Genomic DNA, 20,165 nt, shown 5'->3' on the forward strand with positions numbered 1-20,165 from the left:
GTGTGTGTGTGTGTGTGTGTGTGTGTGTGTGTGTGTGTGTGTGTGTGTGTGTGTGTGTGTGTGTGTGTGTGTGTTCCTCTGAGTGTATGTGTGAAGATTTTTGTAATGTCTGGAAAGTTGAAGGAGGGCAAAAGTAAATATACTTTGCCTAAATCAGAGAAGATAGGAAATAAAGTACTCTTTTTTGGTTTGGTTTGGTTTTTTATTTCCTGTCTGCACTGCCAAGGGCAAATCCTTGAGAGGTGGAGTATATTTATTGAGGGAGAGGGACCTACCATCATTTAAAGGTAAAAAGCCACCATTTTGAAGGGAAACATTTCTCAGTAAATTGGACAGTTCATCTGAAGAATTGTTAAAAAGGAGTCTTAGAAAAGTGTCAAGACCTTTGGTCCACCTGTTTAGTTTTGCTAACAAGAAGAGTCAGTCTGGGATCAAGATGCCCCAAGAGTGGAGGCCAGATCATCTCAAGTAAGGTAGAGGCTTCTTCAAGTTTAGTCCTTTTAAGGTACTAATCAGTTACTGTTGTTTTACCTTTCAGATTAGAGCCTCTGGGGATGTAAAAATAAAAAAGGAGAAGGAAAATGGCTTTTCTAGGTAAGATTCCTCTGCTGCCTTGGCTTCTCTTTCTCTGTGTGCATCCAGTAGGCCAGCTGCCCATGTTACAGTGTTGTCTGATCTTACCTAAGATGCAGTGACTGGCCATCTCCAGGTTTTCGAGGAAGTTGGCAGTGAAAGGACTTGGTCTAAGCCAATGTGAGCATTTCTAGAGTGCCATTTAGTGAGACTGACCAGCACGTTTTCTAGAAGGCTGTTTTGAGTGGAGAAGGTTGGCAGGTGAGACTGACCAGCACATTTTCTAGAAGGCTGTTTTGAGTGGAGAAGGTTGACAGAAAGAAGCTTTTTTAAATTGAGATATAATTTAACATTCCATAAAATATACCCTTTTAAAGTATACAGTTTATTGGTTTTTAGTATTTCACAAGGTTATATAACCTCCCCATTACCCCTATCTAATTTCAGAACATCTTCATCACCCCCAAAAGAAACTCTGTACTTAGTAGTAATTTTGGAGTTTCCTGAAAAACCCCTACTCTGAACCCCTACTCTGAATTGCCCCTATGCTGAGGCTCATATTTAGAAACTAACTTGATTTGCATTTTAGGGACAGGTGTAGATTTGAGTAGAAATATTTTATATCTTTTCCAGAAGGAAAGGAAAATACGCACAATCTAGAGGTCACTTTTCCTTTACTTTTTGGGGCCATTTTGATTGTTTTCCTCATCAGCCTCAACTCCCTAAAATAAGCCCGAATGTCTCCTCTGGTTTCAAAAAACCCAGAACTTATATGATCATATATTCTCACCTGCTCCACTAAATGGCAGGATGCATTTATGAGGAGTTGTGGGGAGTATTTGCATTACTGTCCAGGGCAAAGTGTTTTGACAGTTTTGCTTCCTTGAAACTTTGAACTTTCAGTTTTGCTTGAGAACATTTTTGAAAATTGTTCCATTTACTCTGGGTCCCTTAGACCAGGGAGAAGCAAGTGCCCTCTTCAGGCATGTTCTGTAACTGTTCTAGGAATGCAGAATAGTAAAATTCAAGAAGCATTAGAGCTGTAAGCTGGGCATTCTGATTTCTTAGATAACAGTAACTGAACACAGGGCAACTATTTTCTGCCAGGAGACTGCCTTGAACTTTTATTAAACTAAGATATGATTAGACTTTCTGGACTTGGTGTGTAGTCCTGGTTCAGTTTCAGACTTTCTGGGCTAGACGGTCAGAAGCACACCCTTCGAGGCAGTGGTCTATGTGTTCACTTTGCTGGACTGCTCTCTAGCTTGCATCTGTATCGTGGTAGAGAATCCACGTGCTTCACTGGATGGAACAGTTTTCTGGTAATTGTTTTAAAAATTCTTTCTTCAGGCCTAGTAACCCTTCCCAAGTGTTTTTAACTTCACTCATGACAGTACTAGGATCTAGCATTTACTTAACTAGTTGGGTAAATGGCAGCATTTCTTTCTTTCTGGTGCAAAGCCTTTGGAGATTTTGGACACTTGGGGCTGTGTCAGTGGTTTCCGTCGTGGGGAGAAACAGCTATAGAGGTCAGCATTTGGGGAGTGTGCATAAATAAGGAAAGAAAGCTAATCTGTTTAAACATTCAAATTCATTTGCAAGCAAGGGCATCCAGTATGCTTGGGGTGGGGGCGGGAGTGGGGGGGACAGCATTGAAACCCTGTGAATATCCTTTCTTTGGCAGCTAAATCTGGATGCTTATCCCTTGGCCCCCCTAGAGATGAGTGGCTTTGTGTCTGGAGGCCATTCCCTGTGCCGAGTTAGTTAGTTTTGTAGATGCTTCTGGCTGTGAGCAGTGCAGTTCCAACAAGATGTGCCAGGTCAGGGAATATCCCAGGCTGTGGTGATTGCTGGTCCCATTGGTTGTTGTTGTTGTTGTTTAATGTATTTATTTATTCATTCATTCATTCACTCACTCACTCATTTATTTATGGTTGTGTTGGGTCTTCGTTGCTGCACGCGGGCTTTCCCTAGTTGCAGTGAGTGGGGGCTACTCTTCGTTGCAGTGCGCGGGCTTCTCATTGCGGTGGCTTCTCTTGTTGCAGAGCACGGGCTCTAGGCACGCGGGCCTCAGTAGTTGTGGCACGTGGGCTCAGTAGTTGTGGCTCCTGGGCTCTAGAGCACAGGCTCAGTAGTTGTGAGGCTACTTAGTTGCTTAGTTGCTCCGTAGCATGTGGGATCTTCCCGGACCAGGGCTCAAACCTGTGTCCCATGCATATATGGCAGGCGGATTCTTAACCACTGCGCCACCAAGGGAAGTCGGGTCCCATTGGTTTTTTAACTTGTTCCTTCCTCTTTTTGGTTCAAGATAGTCATCTAACAGAATCATCTTTTTATATTCAGAAGGCAGAATCTTAACAAAAATAGGACAAGTTACTCTTCTGTGTATAAAGTAAGTAAACCAAAGGAGGAAGTTGAACAGTGAATAGATTTGGCTTAGAATGACTTCAGTTTGTTTTGGGCCTCAAGTTTGGGGAATACATTTTTATTCCTTTTTTTGTGAAAGCTATATTTTAGCTTTTGGAGCACTAGAATAATCAGTTCACATCACTTGAGGGATCAGATACACAGACCCCTCAAATAAGGGGAGGAAACAACTTAGGTTTGTTCCTGTTGTGGTGTGGGTTCCGTTGGCGCAGGTAGCTAAGATGTAGTGGAAAGAATCCTGAGAATAAGGAGTCCGGATCCCGAACCTTGATATCGCCTCTTCATCTGTAATTGAGATCAATACTGTCTACCTCACAGGGTTGTAGTGAGAATTAAGTGAGAAAAAGTGCTCATGGAAAACCTTTTAATACGTACACATGTATGTTGTTATCCTTCCACTAGCTACCTCCCGCTACTTTGCATTACTTGATACAATGTAGATGTTCCACCGCTCATTAACTAGCAATTTTTTTCTCTTTAGTCCACCATTGATTAAAGATGAACCTGAAGATGATGGCTATTTTGCTCCTCCTAGAGAGGATATAAAGCCATTAAAGAGACCTCGAGACGAGGATGAGTGAGTATTTCTTATTACTTTAATTTTTTTAAACAAAAAGGAGTCGTTTAGACAATAATACACAGAACAACTGCATTAGTTGACTTTTACTCATTAGGAATTTGTGATTAATAGACCGGGTGACTGATTTCTCTTTGAATTATGAGAAATAGGGTTTCTTAAATAAATAAGTAGTGTGCCTGAGGCTTAAATGGAGTATATATATTTACACTTTTGTTACGTTTTTTCTTATTAAAAAGGTAATGCATATTTATTGTTGGAATTTCAAATAATCCAGAATTCACAAAGAATATTTAAATTATTTAAGTTACTTTAAGTTTATCATCACCTACCACAGATAAGTTTTCATTGCTGAAGCAGTTTTTCCTAGGATCTGTGCCTGTTCGTACCTCCTGAGTGAAGTTTCCATGTATAGAAGTAATAAAATTGCTCTTACTTAAAACAGTTATTTGAGACTTATATGTACCTCTTTCTCAGGTTCAGTCATTGCGGTTAAATCCTGTTCATTATTTTCAATCTTGCAGAGTTTATTATGTTTTGGGAATCTACAAAGGATTTATGGTAGAAGATGGATGGAAAGGGAGGAGGAAAATACTTAATGAGCTCATTTGTATATATTCAGAATTCATAGAGAATTTCTTTCCTCCCCTTTCTTTTCCAGTTACTACTTTGTGGTAGCTATTGTTGCCCTGTGTGTGTGCTTCCCAGATTTCTACCTTCTGGTGTTGTCTATGTTTGTATGTATTCCTCTACTCCACTTCCCTTCCAGGCCTGCGTGTAGTATAAAGTTGTTTGTTTTGTTCTATAGAGGACTATAACTATTGGTCCTTGGTCTGGCCTTCTTTACTTTCTCCATTCCTGTTCTTGACTGTAGAATGCCCAGCCAAGAGTAATAGCAGCCACGCCTGCCTTGGAGGCCGCCAAGAAGAGTTTGGAGGTCCTAATCCTATTGGTGAGAACTACTGAGTCACAATTGTGTTAACTGCGTATTCATGTTCCCCTTTCTAGTGCTGATTATAAACCTAAGAAAATTAAAACAGAAGATACCAAGAAAGAGAAGAAACGAAAACTAGAGGAAGAAGAGGTTAGTAAAGAGACTTAGGCCCTTTGGGGCTTGAGTTTGGAATAGGGAGTTTTCCATAAGATAACTTTTGAAGGCCAAATGGGTTTGAGGAATTTATTGCTCTGTTGTAGAGGAAACACTGGGGAAAACTCCTAAGTGTGTTACAGTGGCTGCGGCACTGTTAGTTTTAAGATCTCAGCCTTCCTGGGTGTCTACCCATAGCTATGCTGCCAACTGACATGTTCTTGGAGAAACTGTGCTCTCTTCATACATACAGGGGAAGTGTTAGCAATAAATCATATTTTGGCTTACAACCCAGAAGAGTTTTCCCTAGGAATGTTTTCTAGTGCTTTCTTATATCTAACAAAGCTTGCTCGTCACTCATTTTGGGTAACTCTCCCTATTTAAAGTCCTTTAAATGGGTGTCCCTTGGATACAGGATTAAATCCAAGCTCTTTACAGCTTCTTCCGATCTGGCCCCTGCATCTTGTGCCTCTTCTCTAATTTACCTTGTTCCAGCCTCACAGACCTCCTTTTCTTCTTTCCACACCAGATTCTTTTGTGCTTCAGGGCTTTATGTAACACATGCTGTTCCCTCTGTCTGGAACACATATATTCTTCCTCTTTTCTTTCTCTCCTAGCTTATAACCTTCCTTAAAATCTCAGTTTCAATTCAGGTACTTTCCTAAGGGTTCTATTTGATGCTTGTGGTAGATTTAACATATACTAATATGGTTCCTTCTTTTGACACTGTCTATTTCTTGGACTAAAAACTGTGGGCGAGTAATTCAAGAAAAAGATGTCAGAAATTCACAGGGGTCTTAATCTTGCAGTCTCCTAAGAGAAGGGGTTGAGTAAGTTATTAGCTTTGCTGCATTTGAGTTTAGCCATTGTCTTGGGCAAAATGGATTCACAAGTATAAAGTCTATAGCTTGAAGTATCGTCAGTAAAGATAGTGAAAATAAGGGGCAGTGAATATTAAAAGTGTAATCTATCATAGTAGTAATAATATTAATAATTCAAATTAAATGTACTAGATGTTTACAGTGTACCAGGCACTATTCTTCACGCTTTATAGGTATCATTTCATTTAATCCTTACAACAGTCCTTAGAGATAAATATTGCTACTGTTATCTCCATTTTACACATGCAGAAACTGAGGTACAGAGAGGCTAAATCATTTGCCTGAAGCCACACAGATACCAAGTGGTAAAGCCGGGATTTGATCCCATGTGGTTTGATTCCAGAACCAGTACACTAGCTGCCATGTTATCCTGCTTCCTGTGGAACTTTGCTGATCCTCCAAATCCACAAGAAGGCAGAAGGAGTGTCTTTAATGAAATCATATTAAGAATATGAATGAGTAGGTGAGCCGTAGAGAGATGATCAGGGCCTGCATTTAGGGAATTGTAGCTTTCCTGACAACTAGCCTGTTCTTGGCAGAAGCTCAAGTGTATAAGAGCCAACTCAAGGAATCGAGAGTGAAATGTTGAGTAGTGAGTATGATAGCCACTCCACTTTCGTGTAGATTACCAGTACAGACCAGTCAATAAAGAAATGTAAAACTTTAGCTCTCCATGCGTTCTATATTGCCTTTATGCTTATGTTGCATTTATGTAAAATAATACCTTTCTCTGGGTTTCACAGAGGTTAGTAATAACTGTTAAAACCATCTGGGAGAAAGAATGGTTGACTTCATTTATTTAATTGTCTTAGCAACCCTCTCCCTACAGGGGAGGGAAAAAAAAAGCAGGCTGAAAGACTAAATTAATACCCAGTCTTATTGTGGTAGGAACCCAAGATGGCAAGATCAGTCATTAAACCTCACTTGCTGGCTATGGTGTTTTTCGTTTCTGGGAATTGTTCTGAAGTCTCCTAGTGACTGATAATCCCATTTTGAGGCTTGAAAACATACGATGTAGCCAGTAGTTTCCTGATGAAACCATCTGCATGCCTGTTCAGAAGCTGTTTAGAGAATGTCTTAACTGAAAAACATTTCCTTTTCCTGTGGTGTGTTTCAGCCTAAACAGTAAACATTATCTGAATTAATGCGATTCTCTAGTATTTTCTCTTCCCAGACATAGTTACACGTTTATATTCTCCATTCCTATTTTAAACTATGTGTAGTACTGTAGTCTTTCCCCTTCTTTGTACACTGGAGGCCATTTGCTTTCCCTGAGTTTATCTGATTACCATCCTATCATGTGTAGTCCTAGAATGTTTATATATTCCAGCCATTCCCATGAGTCACATTCTGTTATTTTTCTGGTAAACTTGGGCTCTCATCATAGTCAATAGCAGCTTTTTGACCTTGAGCAAGTGACAAAACCTGTTTCAGAGTTTCCTTGACTATAACTGGAAGAGGTCAAACCAAACTATAAAGTTCTTTCAAGCTCTGCCATTCTGAAACTGACTTTAAGATGACTCAAAACCATTTTTCATAGCTATATAAAACTTGCTGAATAAAGACTTAAATTATATTTAATAGTTAGGACAAAGGAAAATATTCTTCAGAAGAGTTTAGATTCTGTTAAGCAGGACCCCCACCTGTTGAATAGCACATTTTTGTCTGAATGTGTGTGTGTGTGTGTGTGTGTTTTGAGATTTATCACCTGTATTGATGGATTATACTTGTTTATGTTTGTTCTTTTTCTGTGCTACTGTGACAGCTCATCTAGGGTTAGAGTTCAAAGAAATACTATCATGGGAATTGGTCATTGTTGTAGGGCTTCCCAAGTACTTGCTTGCTTACTGCTTCATGACTTTGTGTATGCAAATAGCAGTAATAAAGTATTTCCCCCCCAGGCTCAATCAGAAATTTCCTTTCAAATTGTATATTTAATACATTAAAAGTCTCCTGTACCTGTTATTTGGTGGTATTAGAAGAGGTTTAAAGATGAGTAGATTTTAAAATAAGTGAGGATAATACACTGGGATTACTCTGTCCCAAACTCCACTGAGGCTAAAAAAATACAATTTCCCAGGCTTTTCTCCTACAGAATGAATGTTTTTAACTACTTTCTCAGGTAATCAATGTGTCTGGGAGTTTTAGGAAATACCGCTTTAGAGAAAAGTACCAATAAATTTTTATTCATCTGTCAAATTGAGAGTATTGGACTCAGGAACTTCTCCAGTTCTCATATTCCATGATTCCAGTTTTTCTGTCTAATGGCTCCCCAAAACTACTTCCAGAAGTGTAATTGGTCCTTATTTAAGTGCTTTCTCACCATGTTTCTTTGTAGGATGGTAAATTGAAAAAACCCAAGAATAAGGATAAAGATAAAGATAAAAAAGTTCCTGAGCCAGATAGTAAGAAAAAGAAGCCGAAGAAAGAAGAGGAACAGAAGTGGAAATGGTAATATTTCAGCACTGGGTTAAAATGTTAGCTCTTTTATTCTGCAACCTAATGAAACAAGAATATTGAGTATTAAAATGAATAGCTTGATATTTGTGGGAGGAGGGAAGTACTTAAAAGAATCTCTCTGGAATAACATTCTGAAATAAGTTTTGCAGGACCTAGTGAGAACATTAACTACCTCTTACCCTATTGGATCTCAATACTATGTCCCACCCTGTTGAACTATAGAAGTCCTATAGATATATGGAAATTTAGCATATGAATAAAGTTGCATTTAAAATGAGAGGGGAAAAGATGGATTGTTCTATAAATCATGTTGGGGAAATTGCCTATTTGTTTAAAAAAAAAAAACCTCCACAAGAAAACCTGGGTGAATATTTTTATAATTGTAGAATAACGAAGACCTTTTGAAGCAAGACATATAAGCAGAGCCATAAGGAAAATATTTATAAATTTGATAAAATTAAAATCTTCTATATGGCAAATCAACAAACTCATGCCATTAAAAAAAAAATCCTAAAGGAAAATATTTGTACTACAGTGGGCTAAGATTCGTAATATGAAAAAAAAAGGTCTTTTAAAACAATTAATGAAAGGAATAGTCTGATAGAAAAATGAGGAAAAGGCAACTCATTAAAGAAGATAAATGATTAACAAACATCTTAAAGTATGGTGAACCTCACAAGTAGCAAAGAAAGGTGCAAAGAAAAATAATAAATGAAACATCTTTTTGTTTAATGTGTCACAGATTAGGAAAGATTAGTAAGTACCAAAACATCTAGGGTTGTAAATATGAGAAAACAGGCATTCTTCTTCACTGTGGGGAGTGAAGATTCAGACAATCTTCAATGGAGGACAGTTTAGCAATAACAGGTTATTTCTAGATGTTTAGAGTTTTGAAATAAACTTGTATTTTTTATACTGGCTGTTCTTAAAACTTTGTATTATTTAGCCAGTGCATCTATACTATACATGATTTGTGTTTATGTTGAAAGAATTCCAATGATTCAGAGGTATACGAGTTAGAAAAAAATGACTGTTCCCTTTCCTTCTTTCTCCCGTTCCCATTTTTCTTTTCTAGCTTTGAGGTATCCACTATTTGTAGTTTGGTATGTAGAGTTCCAGACCCATTGGTATGCATTTACTCTATGGGTTTTGTAATAGAGAACAGTAATCTCACCAGTACTTCTGAGCAAAGGGGAAACATCAGTGTCCAGAGAGGTGGCTGAGAGGAGCAGAGCTGCAGTGGCAGAAAGGCTCAGCACAGCTGTGCAATCGGCATTGTTGGTGTGGACATATGTGGGGTTAAAAAAGGAAAGTGTAAAGGAAAAATACAGAGCAAAGGAACTCTGGGCCTTTCTGGGGTCTGTCAGAAAACTAAAGAACATGTGTTTTTATTTTCCTCATTTTTATTTCATTTTTTTCCTTTGAAATTAATCAAAGTTTTTAGTGATGGAATTTTGAAAGGTTTTTATGACCTTTAATAAAATTTTTTTTAAGATGAAATTAAGTGATTCTATAAATCAGGGGTTATTATTGGGAGTGGTGAGTTAGTAATTCGTCAGTTTGTTATGTCTCTGGGTCCTGTGGTAGGGTGCTCAGTAAGTTTGTTGAGTGAACAAGGTACTTTCTTTGTCATCACAGGCTCTCTGCTGCCTTCCCCCTTCCTTTGGAGCCCTGGCTCTTATTGGGCCTGGAAGCAGATGTACTCTTTTTCTAGTCCAGCCTTTTGTGTGTGCAATTAGGTATCCTTGAAGGGTCTAATAGCCTGATTTTGCTTCTGTGGTTGAAATTCTTGTCAGTGTTACCACACTTTAATTCTGAGAGATTTGTGACCTATGGTTTTTATTCTTGTTTTGGTTTAAGTGGGACCATTGAAGATGGTAGGTTTGGGGCTGAGTAATCTTTGCTACAGCCTCCAGTGCATGCATTTCTCAAGTCTGGTTGTTAAATCGTGTGCATTCTTAAGCACAATGCTTGAAGGTACCACTGTAAGTTTTTATAAGTAGAGAACAGGAATGACTGGCCTCTTAACCTATCGCTTGCCCTTTCCTGCTGTCACTGTAGGCTTACCTGTTAGACTCTGAAGTCGGTGGTCAAGTCCTCAGTGACTGTCACTGAGAGCCTAGTCAGTGAACTTAAATGGCAGATACTCTCATTTTTACTACCTCTCTTGCTATCTCACTAAAAGAATTAACACCCTTTACCAGTTTGGTAAATGTGTAGATCTTTTGCTTCGCCCCCAGAGTCATAGACTTGTTCATCCTGCCAAAAAACAAGCCAACTTTGAGCCTTTTCTCCCTCTTTGGTAATTTTGGGAATGGGAAAATGGTCGGGATCCCTGTGGGTTTCTTTACTGTGTCGCATTTTCTCCATAGAAACAATGTTACAAGTGGTGGCAGTAATGCTCTGGCTCATTCATAGAAACCTATTAAACCCAGCTCCCCCTATTTTTTAAAAATGTTTTAAATTTATTTTTTATTATTTTTAATTAATTGTTTGTTTGTTTTTGGCTGCGTTGGGTCTTCGTTGCTGCACACTTGCTTTCTCTAGTCACGGCGAGCTGAGGCTACTCTTCATTGTGGTGCACAGGCTTCTCTTGTTGCGGAGCACGGGCTCTAGGCACATGGGCTACAGTCGTTGCAGCACATGGGCTCAGTAGTTGCAGCACATGGGCCCTAGAGCATGCGGGCTTCAGTAGTTGCAGCACACAGGCTCAGTAGTTGTGGCATGTGGGCCCTAGAGTGCAGGCTCAGTAGTTGTGGCACACGGGCTTAGTTGCTCTGTGGCATGTGGGATCTTCCCGGACCAGGGCTCGAACCCATGTCGCCTGCATTGGCAGGAGGATTCTTAACCACTGCACCACCAGGGAAGTCCCAGCTCCCCCTATTTTTAACTGTTACTCGTTGTAGCTATATAGGGTTTCAGCGCTGCTTTGAGTTGAGTGTACTTTTGTGTCAGGGTTGGCCTGTTGGAACATAAGTCCCATGTTTATTCTAAACAGATGATTCTTCATGAGAATATCTAGAAACTGGGGAGTTTGTTGATGGTGTTAAGTGTGATTAAGTACATGTTTTTCTTAACTTTGTTGGTGAACCATTGATGGGGGCCTTAAAAGGCCAACACTACTATTTTTATTTGTATAGTAGTAGTTGCTGATCCAATGATATCAGCATGTGTCATAGGTTATGTTCTTTCTTTCTGTTTAAACTGAGGTTTAGTGTTGAGTGCATCTCTTAATTTGCTTAAATGGTTAAGAAGTTACTGTGAGCCCTCAGGATGAATGTGACGGAATAGAAAGAATTATAAAAGTTGGAATCTTAATTAAAAAGCACTGGAGTTGGGAATTCCCTGGCGGTCCAGTAGTTAGGACTCTGCATTTTCACTGCTGTAGGCCCAGGTTTGATCCTTGGTCAGGGAACTAAGGTCCCACAAGCCGTGCTGCGCGGCCAAAAACATAAAACGAAAACAAAACAGTGGAGTTGATGAGAAGAATGGAACCAAGTTCTAGGATAAAGGAAAACATGGTGCTCTGGATCCCCATACAGTTACTTTGTGACTGCTATAGATAGGCTTCTTGCAGTTTCTCTCACCTCCGTACACACATCCATCCATACATACGTATTTTCTCTGATTTGGAGAGTAAAAGATTCTGGGGGAAGTGTGCAGTTAAGTGGTATTATAATACATTCACTTTGTTGTGCAGTGATCCCCACCACCTTCTGTCTCCAGAATTCCCATCACCTTGCAAAACTGAAACTCTTTTTTAAACAATAACCCTCCTTCATTCCCCCTTTTCTTGCCATCAGTAACTACCATTCTACTTTCTGTCTCTGAATTTGATTAATCTAGGTACCTTGTATCAGTGGAATCACAATATCTGGCCTTTGGTGGCTGGATTATTTTACTTAAGAAAATGTCCTCAAGGTTCATTCATGTTGTAGCATGTCAGAATTTTCTTCCTGTTTCAGGCTAATATTCCATTGTATGTATAGACTACTTTTTATTTATCCACTCATCTGTTAATGGATGCTTAGGTGGTTTCTACCTTTTGGAAGTTGTGAATAGTGCTTCTGTGAACATTTGTGTACAAATATTTGTTTGAATGCCTGCTTTCAGTCCTCTTGAGTGTACTCCCAGGAGTGAAGTTTCTAGATCATATGGTAATTCTATGTTTAACTTTTTGAAGAACCGCCATATTGTTTTCTACAGCTGCACCCGCTTCATTCCCACCAGCAGTGCACAAGAGTTCCAGTTTCTCCACATCCTCATCAACACTTGTTATTTCTGGTTTGTTTTTGTTTTTTAAGAATAGCTATCCTAGTGGCTGAGAGTGCTATCCCATGGTTTTGATTTACCTTTTCCTAATAATCAGCACCCCTGTCAAAAATTATTTGACCATATATATTGACCTTGGTTTTATAGTAATGCTGTTGTTACAGCACAGTTTTTGATACATGTAATTTTTATTTGATGTTTCTGAACTTTAAAACATTGGCGTTGGAAGATGACAGGAAGTAATAGAATATGCATAACTGGCCTCCTGAATAATTCTGTAGAACTGTAGTACTTTTCATTTTAAGATAGGAATACCAAAGATTAAAATCTGTGAAGTTTTAAAGTATTCTATCTGTAAGACAACTGACTGACTCTTTAAAAAACAAAATGGTGGTGGTGGTGGTGAGAAGGTTTGTCTAATTCTAGAGAAAGAAAGACTTTGAGACATATCAACCAATTGCAGTGTGTGGTCCTTAATTGTATCCTAGTCTATAAAATACATTTTGGATATAATAGGGATGTTTTTAATATGGTCTGAGTATTTGAAGGATACTAGGGAACTATTACATGGGATGATAGTCATTATGTACTTTCTCAAAGGGTTGTTTTCCCTTACACCTTCACCTGGCATCTCCATTCCCAGGAGGCTTTTTCCTATGTATCAGCTGTATAAATAATACCTCTGTCATGTACACCGTTGTGGCTAACTGTTATATCATTGTGATAAAACAGTTGTTTCCATATCCATATCCCCTACTTATTGCTGAATAATGATCTCATGTACTCAATATCTTTGGACTACACTGCTGAAATGTATTTTCCTCCATTCACCTGATTATTCCATCATATTTGTTGTGAGTATTGGCTTTTACAAAGTGAAGGATGCTGGGGTTTTTTGACCCAGGCCTTGAATGTGGGGCAGAGAGTCATTCCAGAGCACCAATCAGTTGAGCAGATAATTATTTTGGCATTTAATAGGTGATAATCTCTATATTAGGTGAAGTGATCTCTAAATGAGGTTGTACTTTTGTCTTTTAAAGGTGGGAAGAAGAGCGCTATCCTGAAGGCATCAAGTGGAAATTCCTAGAACATAAAGGTCCTGTATTTGCTCCACCATATGAACCTCTTCCAGAGAATGTCAAGTTTTACTATGATGGTGAGTTGTTCCAAGGTTGTCCAATTCTTGGCCAAGGAAAGAGTCTGCTTCTATTTAGGAATAGAAAGTGAGGAAGGATCTTGTGCTGTATAATCCTTTTTGTTTGTTTCGTTTTATTGTCATCGTATGGTTTGGGGAAAGGGCTCTCAGGTGTTTACTTAACTCTTAAAAGGCCCATTTGGTGCTGAAAAAGTGCCGTGAGAAAGGGGCTGTCTTATCTCCCTTGTCTCCCTTTGAGACATGGTCCCAAAAAGGTCCATCTACATAGGTCACAGCACTTGGTCCACAAGCCTAATGTTTTTATCTGAACTTCACTTCTAAGGAGCTACTCTTTGTAAGAGTTACTGGAAAAGCCTGACTTGAATGGTGGTATTTTATTTTAGTGACATAATGCAAGCTGACAAGCTGCTCATTGCTAGAAATAGTATTTAGTACTTGATTGAGGATTAATTAGTCTGCCATCAACATCTGGGTAGGGCTAATAGGTGTCTATCACTCTACACAGCGCAACACTATGCCTTTGCCCTTTATGCAGTCAAGTCTGCTGGGCTGCTCTGAAGAAATAGCCTGCCTCGTTCTCTTAGAACCCTCAGAGTGGTCTATTAACTGTCACTGGTATTTCTGTCCTTGGGTTGAACATTTTGAGAGTAGTCTTTGACGCTCCCTTATTGGCATATAGCAGTATGCAGATGGTAATACTCAGCTGATTTCCCTCATTCCAAGAGTTTTCTCCAGAAATGGCTAGAGCATTATTCCTCAAACTCTCATGTGCTTTAGATTCACCAAGAGGATCTGGGCCCATTTAATTGGTGTTGAGTGATATTGGGTGCTTCTGAACCAAGTGGTCTGCTGACCAAACTTTGAGAAACACTGGGCCAGGAGGACTGCTGAAAAGCATCAGTGGTGAACACTCAGAGTTCTGGTATATCTCTGTGTCCACGAGCAGTGGCCTCAGGCCATGGATGCTTATAGGTCAAGGGTGGTAGTTTATACTAAAAGGCCGGGTCTTGCAAGTGAGGAACATGTCAGACTTGGGCAAGCTGGAATTCGTTTTTTTAAACTGCATTTATTCAGCGTGCCTGTATTCAGACACCAAGACCCAGCAGCGACAATACTGACGAATCCCTGATCTCATGGACTGTGCCATCTAGCAGGACCTTATAGCCTCAGTGACAAATGCTTACATCAGATAAACATTCTGACCTATGTTGACTGGACAACACAGGACAAGAGTACAGAGTTCTGCTGTCAGCCCTCACAGTGGGTCATTCCTGGAGACTCTTCAGTGTGACTCAAAGTTAAAACTCCAATGAACAGAAAGAGCCTTAGATAATCATAAAAGTTCAGGTATTCTGTAACCCTAGTATGGGTTTACCAAGAGCTTTAGAATGCTCAACTGGTAAAGCCTAACTCTGAGGTCCAAAGTGATTTGAAGGAAAGCTAGATTCCTTTCTTCAGCCTTTGGGTTTCTCTTACTTTCCAAGATGGGAATTCTTGCCTGGTCGTCCTTTATAGGAGCTCCAGCTCCAGGGCTCTCACATTTTCTCATTTGCTCTTTCTCAGATCTCTTCCCTTTGATTAGGTAAAGTCCCACACTGCAGTAAGTCAAGAAGTTGTATTTGACTTACTAGTCTAGAGTGATACTGTCAGTCCTGCCTGCTCTCTAGGGAAGAGAATTCTCAGACTCCTTTAGCGCTTGCCAGGGAGGTGGGGAACGGACTGGCTGAAGCAGTGAATGGCCTCTAAGAAACTCCAGTTTTCAGCTCTGACTCAGCAGTTTCTTATTCCTGGAGCTCAGCCTTTTCTACAAAGCACTACCATTGTCAGGAACCTTTAAGTCATCCTCCTACCCTTCTACTGCTGGGAGCTGTCATTTCATCGTTTGACAGCTCATCTAAAACAGGAGGCGTCAAAATTGTTCTCTATTGGGACAGAATTCAGTAAAATTTCCCAACGAGTATACCAGACATACCCGAGAACAGTTTACATTCTTTCTTGCCTTTTATTTTATTCTTAGTGACTTAATGGTTTCCTTTATATTGGAAGCACGTTACATCTTAACTGGCAACACTGGTTCCGACTTGAGTGGGGGAATTCTAAAGAAGTGCAGGAAACTCTTTGAAAGCCAGCCTATCCTCCTCAAGGTGTCGTCTTTGGAAGGAGCCGGAATGTTGAGAGGGGAAGCCGCGCCACCTGCTGGCCTTTTAAAATTATGAATTTCAAGCAGGTTCTTTCTGTCTACCCAGAAAGTTTCAGTTTGGAGCTGCAATTCCCTGTATCAACCCTACAATCAGGGATAATAACTTTCTAACCATCATGAGATGAGATGTCTTCTAAGTTTTGAAATGAATGGATTTCTGGTTAAGTTTTAGTTTTCTGTAATAAATGGGAAAATCCTTGGTGAATTATTAGTACCTATGTAATAGTAAGGCAGTGGAGAAACATGTATGCCAAGAACCCCAGTCATCCCTGTGTTCTGGATGAGCCCTGTTTCCCTGAAAGAGGCAACCTCATAATGCCTGTGTTCCAGGGCATCTCAAACTCTAGTGTATACACAAGCCACTTGGGGGTCTCATTGAAATGTACTTTATGGTCAGTAGGTCTGGGGTGGGGCCTGAGATGCTGCACTTCTAACAAACTCCCACGTGATGTCAATACTGCTGGTCCATGAACTATACTTTGAGTAGCAAGGTTCTAGAGGAATGTCTTACTTAGATTTTTCATATGGGATATCTGGGCTTGCCTGCTGTGAATATATATTTTTAATTCATATTCCACCCACCTAACTTTGAAGAAGAAAGATGCCTATTTCTTTTCCCCACAATTCCTTTCTTCCACTCCCTGCCCTATCCCTTCCTCCCCTTCTTGAACAGAAGCTGTTTAGCTTAGCAGTGGCAGGAGTCCCTCTGAGGATTTGATTTTTAAAAACCATTGAAGAGGTGTAAAGGACCCTGCTTGCTGAAAGGAAAAGGAAGAGTGACTGGGCCTCCCCCAGGTCATCCCTGTCCTGAGCAGGCTCCTGGGAACAATTTACTGGCATAGTCTCCAGAGAATGACCCAGGTAAATATCTGATACAGAGAAGGCGAATTCGTACAAGTAGATACAAATCAATATACTACTGTCTTTGTTGTTATTGTTGTTACCACGTGTCACCAGACCTTTATATACATACCGTTGGAAGGTAAGCCATTATTAAAGAAGACGTCTCCAGAGCCTCAGTGTTTATACTCAGAACGTGAATACTACACCTCATTTTTTGGAACCACTTTTTTCTCTAGGTAAAGTCATGAAGCTGAGCCCCAAAGCAGAAGAAGTAGCTACGTTCTTTGCAAAAATGCTCGACCATGAATACACTACTAAGGAAATATTTAGGAAAAATTTCTTTAAAGACTGGAGAAAGGTATTGTAGCCTATATATTGATATCCTAGCACCTTACAAAAATATTGATCAACTACTAAGTAATAAATTGTAATTTTACAAAAAATTCCCTGATGTACAATTTGAGTTTTATGAATTTTATTGTATTAAAAAATTGGGGGAGGGGGTTCTGTTCATTTACTGTATTATATAGGTTTTCTGTCCAACAAGAATACCTATATTTCTTTCCTGTCAGCTGTCATAGGACTGTAGGGGGTAGTTTATCAGATTAGGCCAAACAGAAAACCTCAGCTCCAGCTGAGCAAAGCAAAGTTTGCCTCTGCAGGACTGCCCTCTGTCTGCTATTGCAAAGAGACATGCATTAATGTTGTGCTGTTCCCTCTTGATTCATGCTCGTTAGCTTTAGGTACTTTCTGCTCTTGAAACCACATATCTATCCTGTATCTGCCTACGTGATTTTAAACAATTTCCTTATTCTCAATATGGATAATATGACAGAGGCTGAGCTGAAGTTTACCTTCTGAATAGCTCTAGAAGTAAGATTTAATAAGTGAATAGAGCAAGGATGTGTTTCTAGGAGAGAATGAATGTGGGAATATTTCTCCCATTACTAAAATGAACAATGTGTATTCATGTTTCCCCAGCTGTAGTACTCATTCATATGCTTAGGGGGTTGTGGCAGTGTGCCAAGGAGTACGAGAAACTACATAAGAGTGTTACCCTTTTCAGTGTTAAGTTATTTTGAATGTTCTTCTATTGAATACATATTTATAATAGAATGAAGTAAGAAACGTGTTCCTTTTTTTTCAAAACTCACAAGTTTAGATTGACTACCTTGCCAGATACCCTTTGACTGAAAACATGATGCTTTGCTGTAACTGCAGAAAAACCAGAGGGCTTTTTAGTTTATTTACCTTCTTCTTCTTCTGTCTCCCCCTTTTCTTTTAACTAGGAAATGACCAATGAAGAGAAGAATGTTATCACCAACCTCAGCAAATGTGATTTTACCCAGATGAGCCAGTATTTCAAAGCCCAGACAGAAGCTCGGAAGCAGATGAGCAAGGAAGAGAAACTGGTACTGCAGAATTTCTTAAACCTCAGGAGAATTTTAGAATAGTGATCAGTTTATCTAATTTTCTTCTTGTTTCTTACAAAACAGTTTTGACTTTAATGATTTCACATGGCTCTATACTAAAGATGTAGGATTCTCAGCCTAGTGAAGTCTAGAATTTCTTAAGGGTTTTATGTAGACTGAAAATTGTGAATAAGCACTATGTTTAATGGCTCAATATGAGAACCCTGGTGTTCTGTTGATCTAAAAACCAGCCAGTAGCTCCAATAATACAGTATTTAAGGATGGGCAGATCTGACTCACAGTGGCTCCTGGATGTTAGGGATTTAAGACAGATAAAATCATATTGGCCATGTGTACACACACACACACACACACACACTCCTTTGACATATTTTACTCTGGAATCTAGGCATGCTCATCCATCTTTGTCTTCTAGCCGTGGCCAACCTCATTCCTGAAGGATCTTTCTAGCATCCAGCTGGGATGTCACTTTCTTCTAGAATACTGGTAGGCAAGCTATAGATAGGCTGCTTGTTATTGTAGAAAAGTTTTATTGGAACATGCCACATCTGCTTGTTTACCTATTATCTATGGTTGCTTTCATGCAACAGTGGCAGAGTTGAGTAATTACAGCAGAGACTGTATGGCCCTCAAGCCTAAAACATTTTCTATCTAGAATCAGAGGGCTAGGAGTTAAGGATTTTAAGGAATTCTTTGCACTTCAAGGCCTTGTAGTTTCAGTATATTAAACTTGCATGTTTATATAATTTAGGCCATTGTCTTTATGTAACTCATTGTTTGAGGGTGCCTATTTGACCTTCAGTTTAAAAAATTAGGAGTTACTATAGGGATCATAAGAATGGTCCCTGCACCAGGCTTTTTAGTCTCAGCTTAGTCTTTTCTCCAGTATTCCCAATTAGTGAAATTTGGTTTATTTTTCACTTCAGGGGTGTTTTTCAAATTAAAAACCACTTAGGGAGGGTTCGTTTTGGGTTTTTTTTTTAATATTTATGTATTTGTTTTATTTATTTATTTGGCTGAGCCGAGTCTTAGTTGTGGCACGCGGGATCTTTGTTGCCACGTGCAGGATCTTCATTGCGGCATGCAGGATCTTTTAGTTGCGGCATGCAGGATCTGGTTCCCTGACCCAGGTATCGAACCTGGGCCCCTTGCATTGGGAGCACAAGTCTTAACCACTGGACTGCCAGGGACGTCCCTAGGGAGGTTTTTTAAGTAACACCATGTCAGAGCCTTGTCAAGGACACCTGTTGCCAGCAAGTTGTGGATTTTTATCTACATACAAGGCAGCAGGACTTACTTAAATTGAATTGCTGAGTATAATATGAAGGAAGAGTCAGCAGAGGGTAAGGAGGCTCCAAATCATTCCATCTTTGGAGCAAGGATCACAGTATAAAATATATGTACCCATGTACTAGGAAAGAATCCATAACAGGTTTCTTTGCACTTGAAAACCCATGTGAAATACTGTTCACATGGGAATTTTATTGTATTTAAGCTTGAAAAATCTCTTTGGTCTTCTGGGAATTCCCTGGCAGTCCAGTGGTTAGGACTCTGCACTTCCACTATAGGGGGCCCGTGCGGCCAAAAAAAAATCTCTTAGGTTTTCCTTTATCTGAATTTGTTTCTTAGTGATTTTTAGACTTTTCTCTACCTTGACCTGTCCTCCCACAAGAGCTAAGAATGTATGAGTTGAGCACAGTAATTTGAATCCCTTTTGAGTACTTCCTTACCATCTTCCAGAAAATCAAAGAGGAGAATGAAAAATTACTGAAAGAATATGGCTTCTGTATTATGGATAACCACAGAGAGAGGATTGCCAACTTCAAGATAGAACCTCCTGGGCTTTTCCGTGGCCGTGGCAACCACCCCAAGATGGGCATGCTGAAGAGACGGATCATGCCTGAGGATATAATCATCAACTGTAGCAAGTGAGCACAGTTCATCCTTTGGCCAGAAATGAAGTGGAGGGCTTCCTTTGTTCTTGGTAGTTGGGAGTTTTTCCTACATTACAGAGGACTGTTTGGGAGCAGCATGGTATTTCTATGTATAGATCTCTAAGTGTTTATCACGTATTGACTGGTGAGGAGGAAACCTGGAAATATATGCTCAGCAGATTTGTCCACTTCACGTTATGAAAGGTGAAATTGCTCATTACTTCTCACCTCACTGCTCTCGCTTTATTTCCACAGAGATGCCAAGGTTCCTTCTCCTCCTCCAGGTCATAAGTGGAAAGAGGTCCGACATGATAACAAGGTT

At 39.6% G+C, this 20,165-nt stretch overlaps 1 protein-coding gene and 1 long non-coding RNA gene across 4 annotated transcripts in view; one reads left to right on the plus strand and one right to left on the minus strand.

Annotated features, from left to right (window-relative positions):
- Positions 1 to 20,165, plus strand: part of TOP1 (DNA topoisomerase I) — an 84,416-nt gene that overhangs the window by 42,997 nt on the left and 21,254 nt on the right. The window contains exons 4-12 of the mRNA XM_022592407.3: positions 539 to 594; positions 3,482 to 3,577; positions 4,586 to 4,661; positions 7,884 to 7,996; positions 13,318 to 13,433; positions 16,713 to 16,834; positions 17,766 to 17,888; positions 19,650 to 19,837; positions 20,099 to 20,165. The exon at positions 20,099 to 20,165 is cut by the window's right edge and continues 78 nt beyond it. Of these exons, the coding sequence (XP_022448115.2) occupies positions 16,721 to 16,834; positions 17,766 to 17,888; positions 19,650 to 19,837; positions 20,099 to 20,165 (492 nt within the window). The 5' untranslated portion in view covers positions 539 to 594; positions 3,482 to 3,577; positions 4,586 to 4,661; ... (1 more) ...; positions 13,318 to 13,433; positions 16,713 to 16,720. The remainder of the gene's footprint in view (positions 1 to 538; positions 595 to 3,481; positions 3,578 to 4,585; positions 4,662 to 7,883; positions 7,997 to 13,317; positions 13,434 to 16,712; positions 16,835 to 17,765; positions 17,889 to 19,649; positions 19,838 to 20,098) is intronic.
- The window catches only part of LOC111184175 (uncharacterized), a 51,296-nt gene continuing 31,131 nt past the window's right edge, over positions 1 to 20,165 (minus strand). For all 3 annotated transcript variants that reach the window (XR_016387924.1, XR_016387922.1, XR_016387923.1), the window contains exon 4: positions 1 to 20,165. This exon is cut by the window's right edge and continues 17,538 nt beyond it. This is a non-coding gene — a long non-coding RNA (uncharacterized LOC111184175).

The sequence above is a fragment of the Delphinapterus leucas genome, chromosome 15 (genome assembly GCF_059928025.1).
Source record: "Delphinapterus leucas isolate spDelLeu-1000000601 "Yukka" chromosome 15, BTC_Dleu_Yukka2, whole genome shotgun sequence".
Classification (NCBI taxonomy): domain Eukaryota; kingdom Metazoa; phylum Chordata; class Mammalia; order Artiodactyla; family Monodontidae; genus Delphinapterus; species Delphinapterus leucas.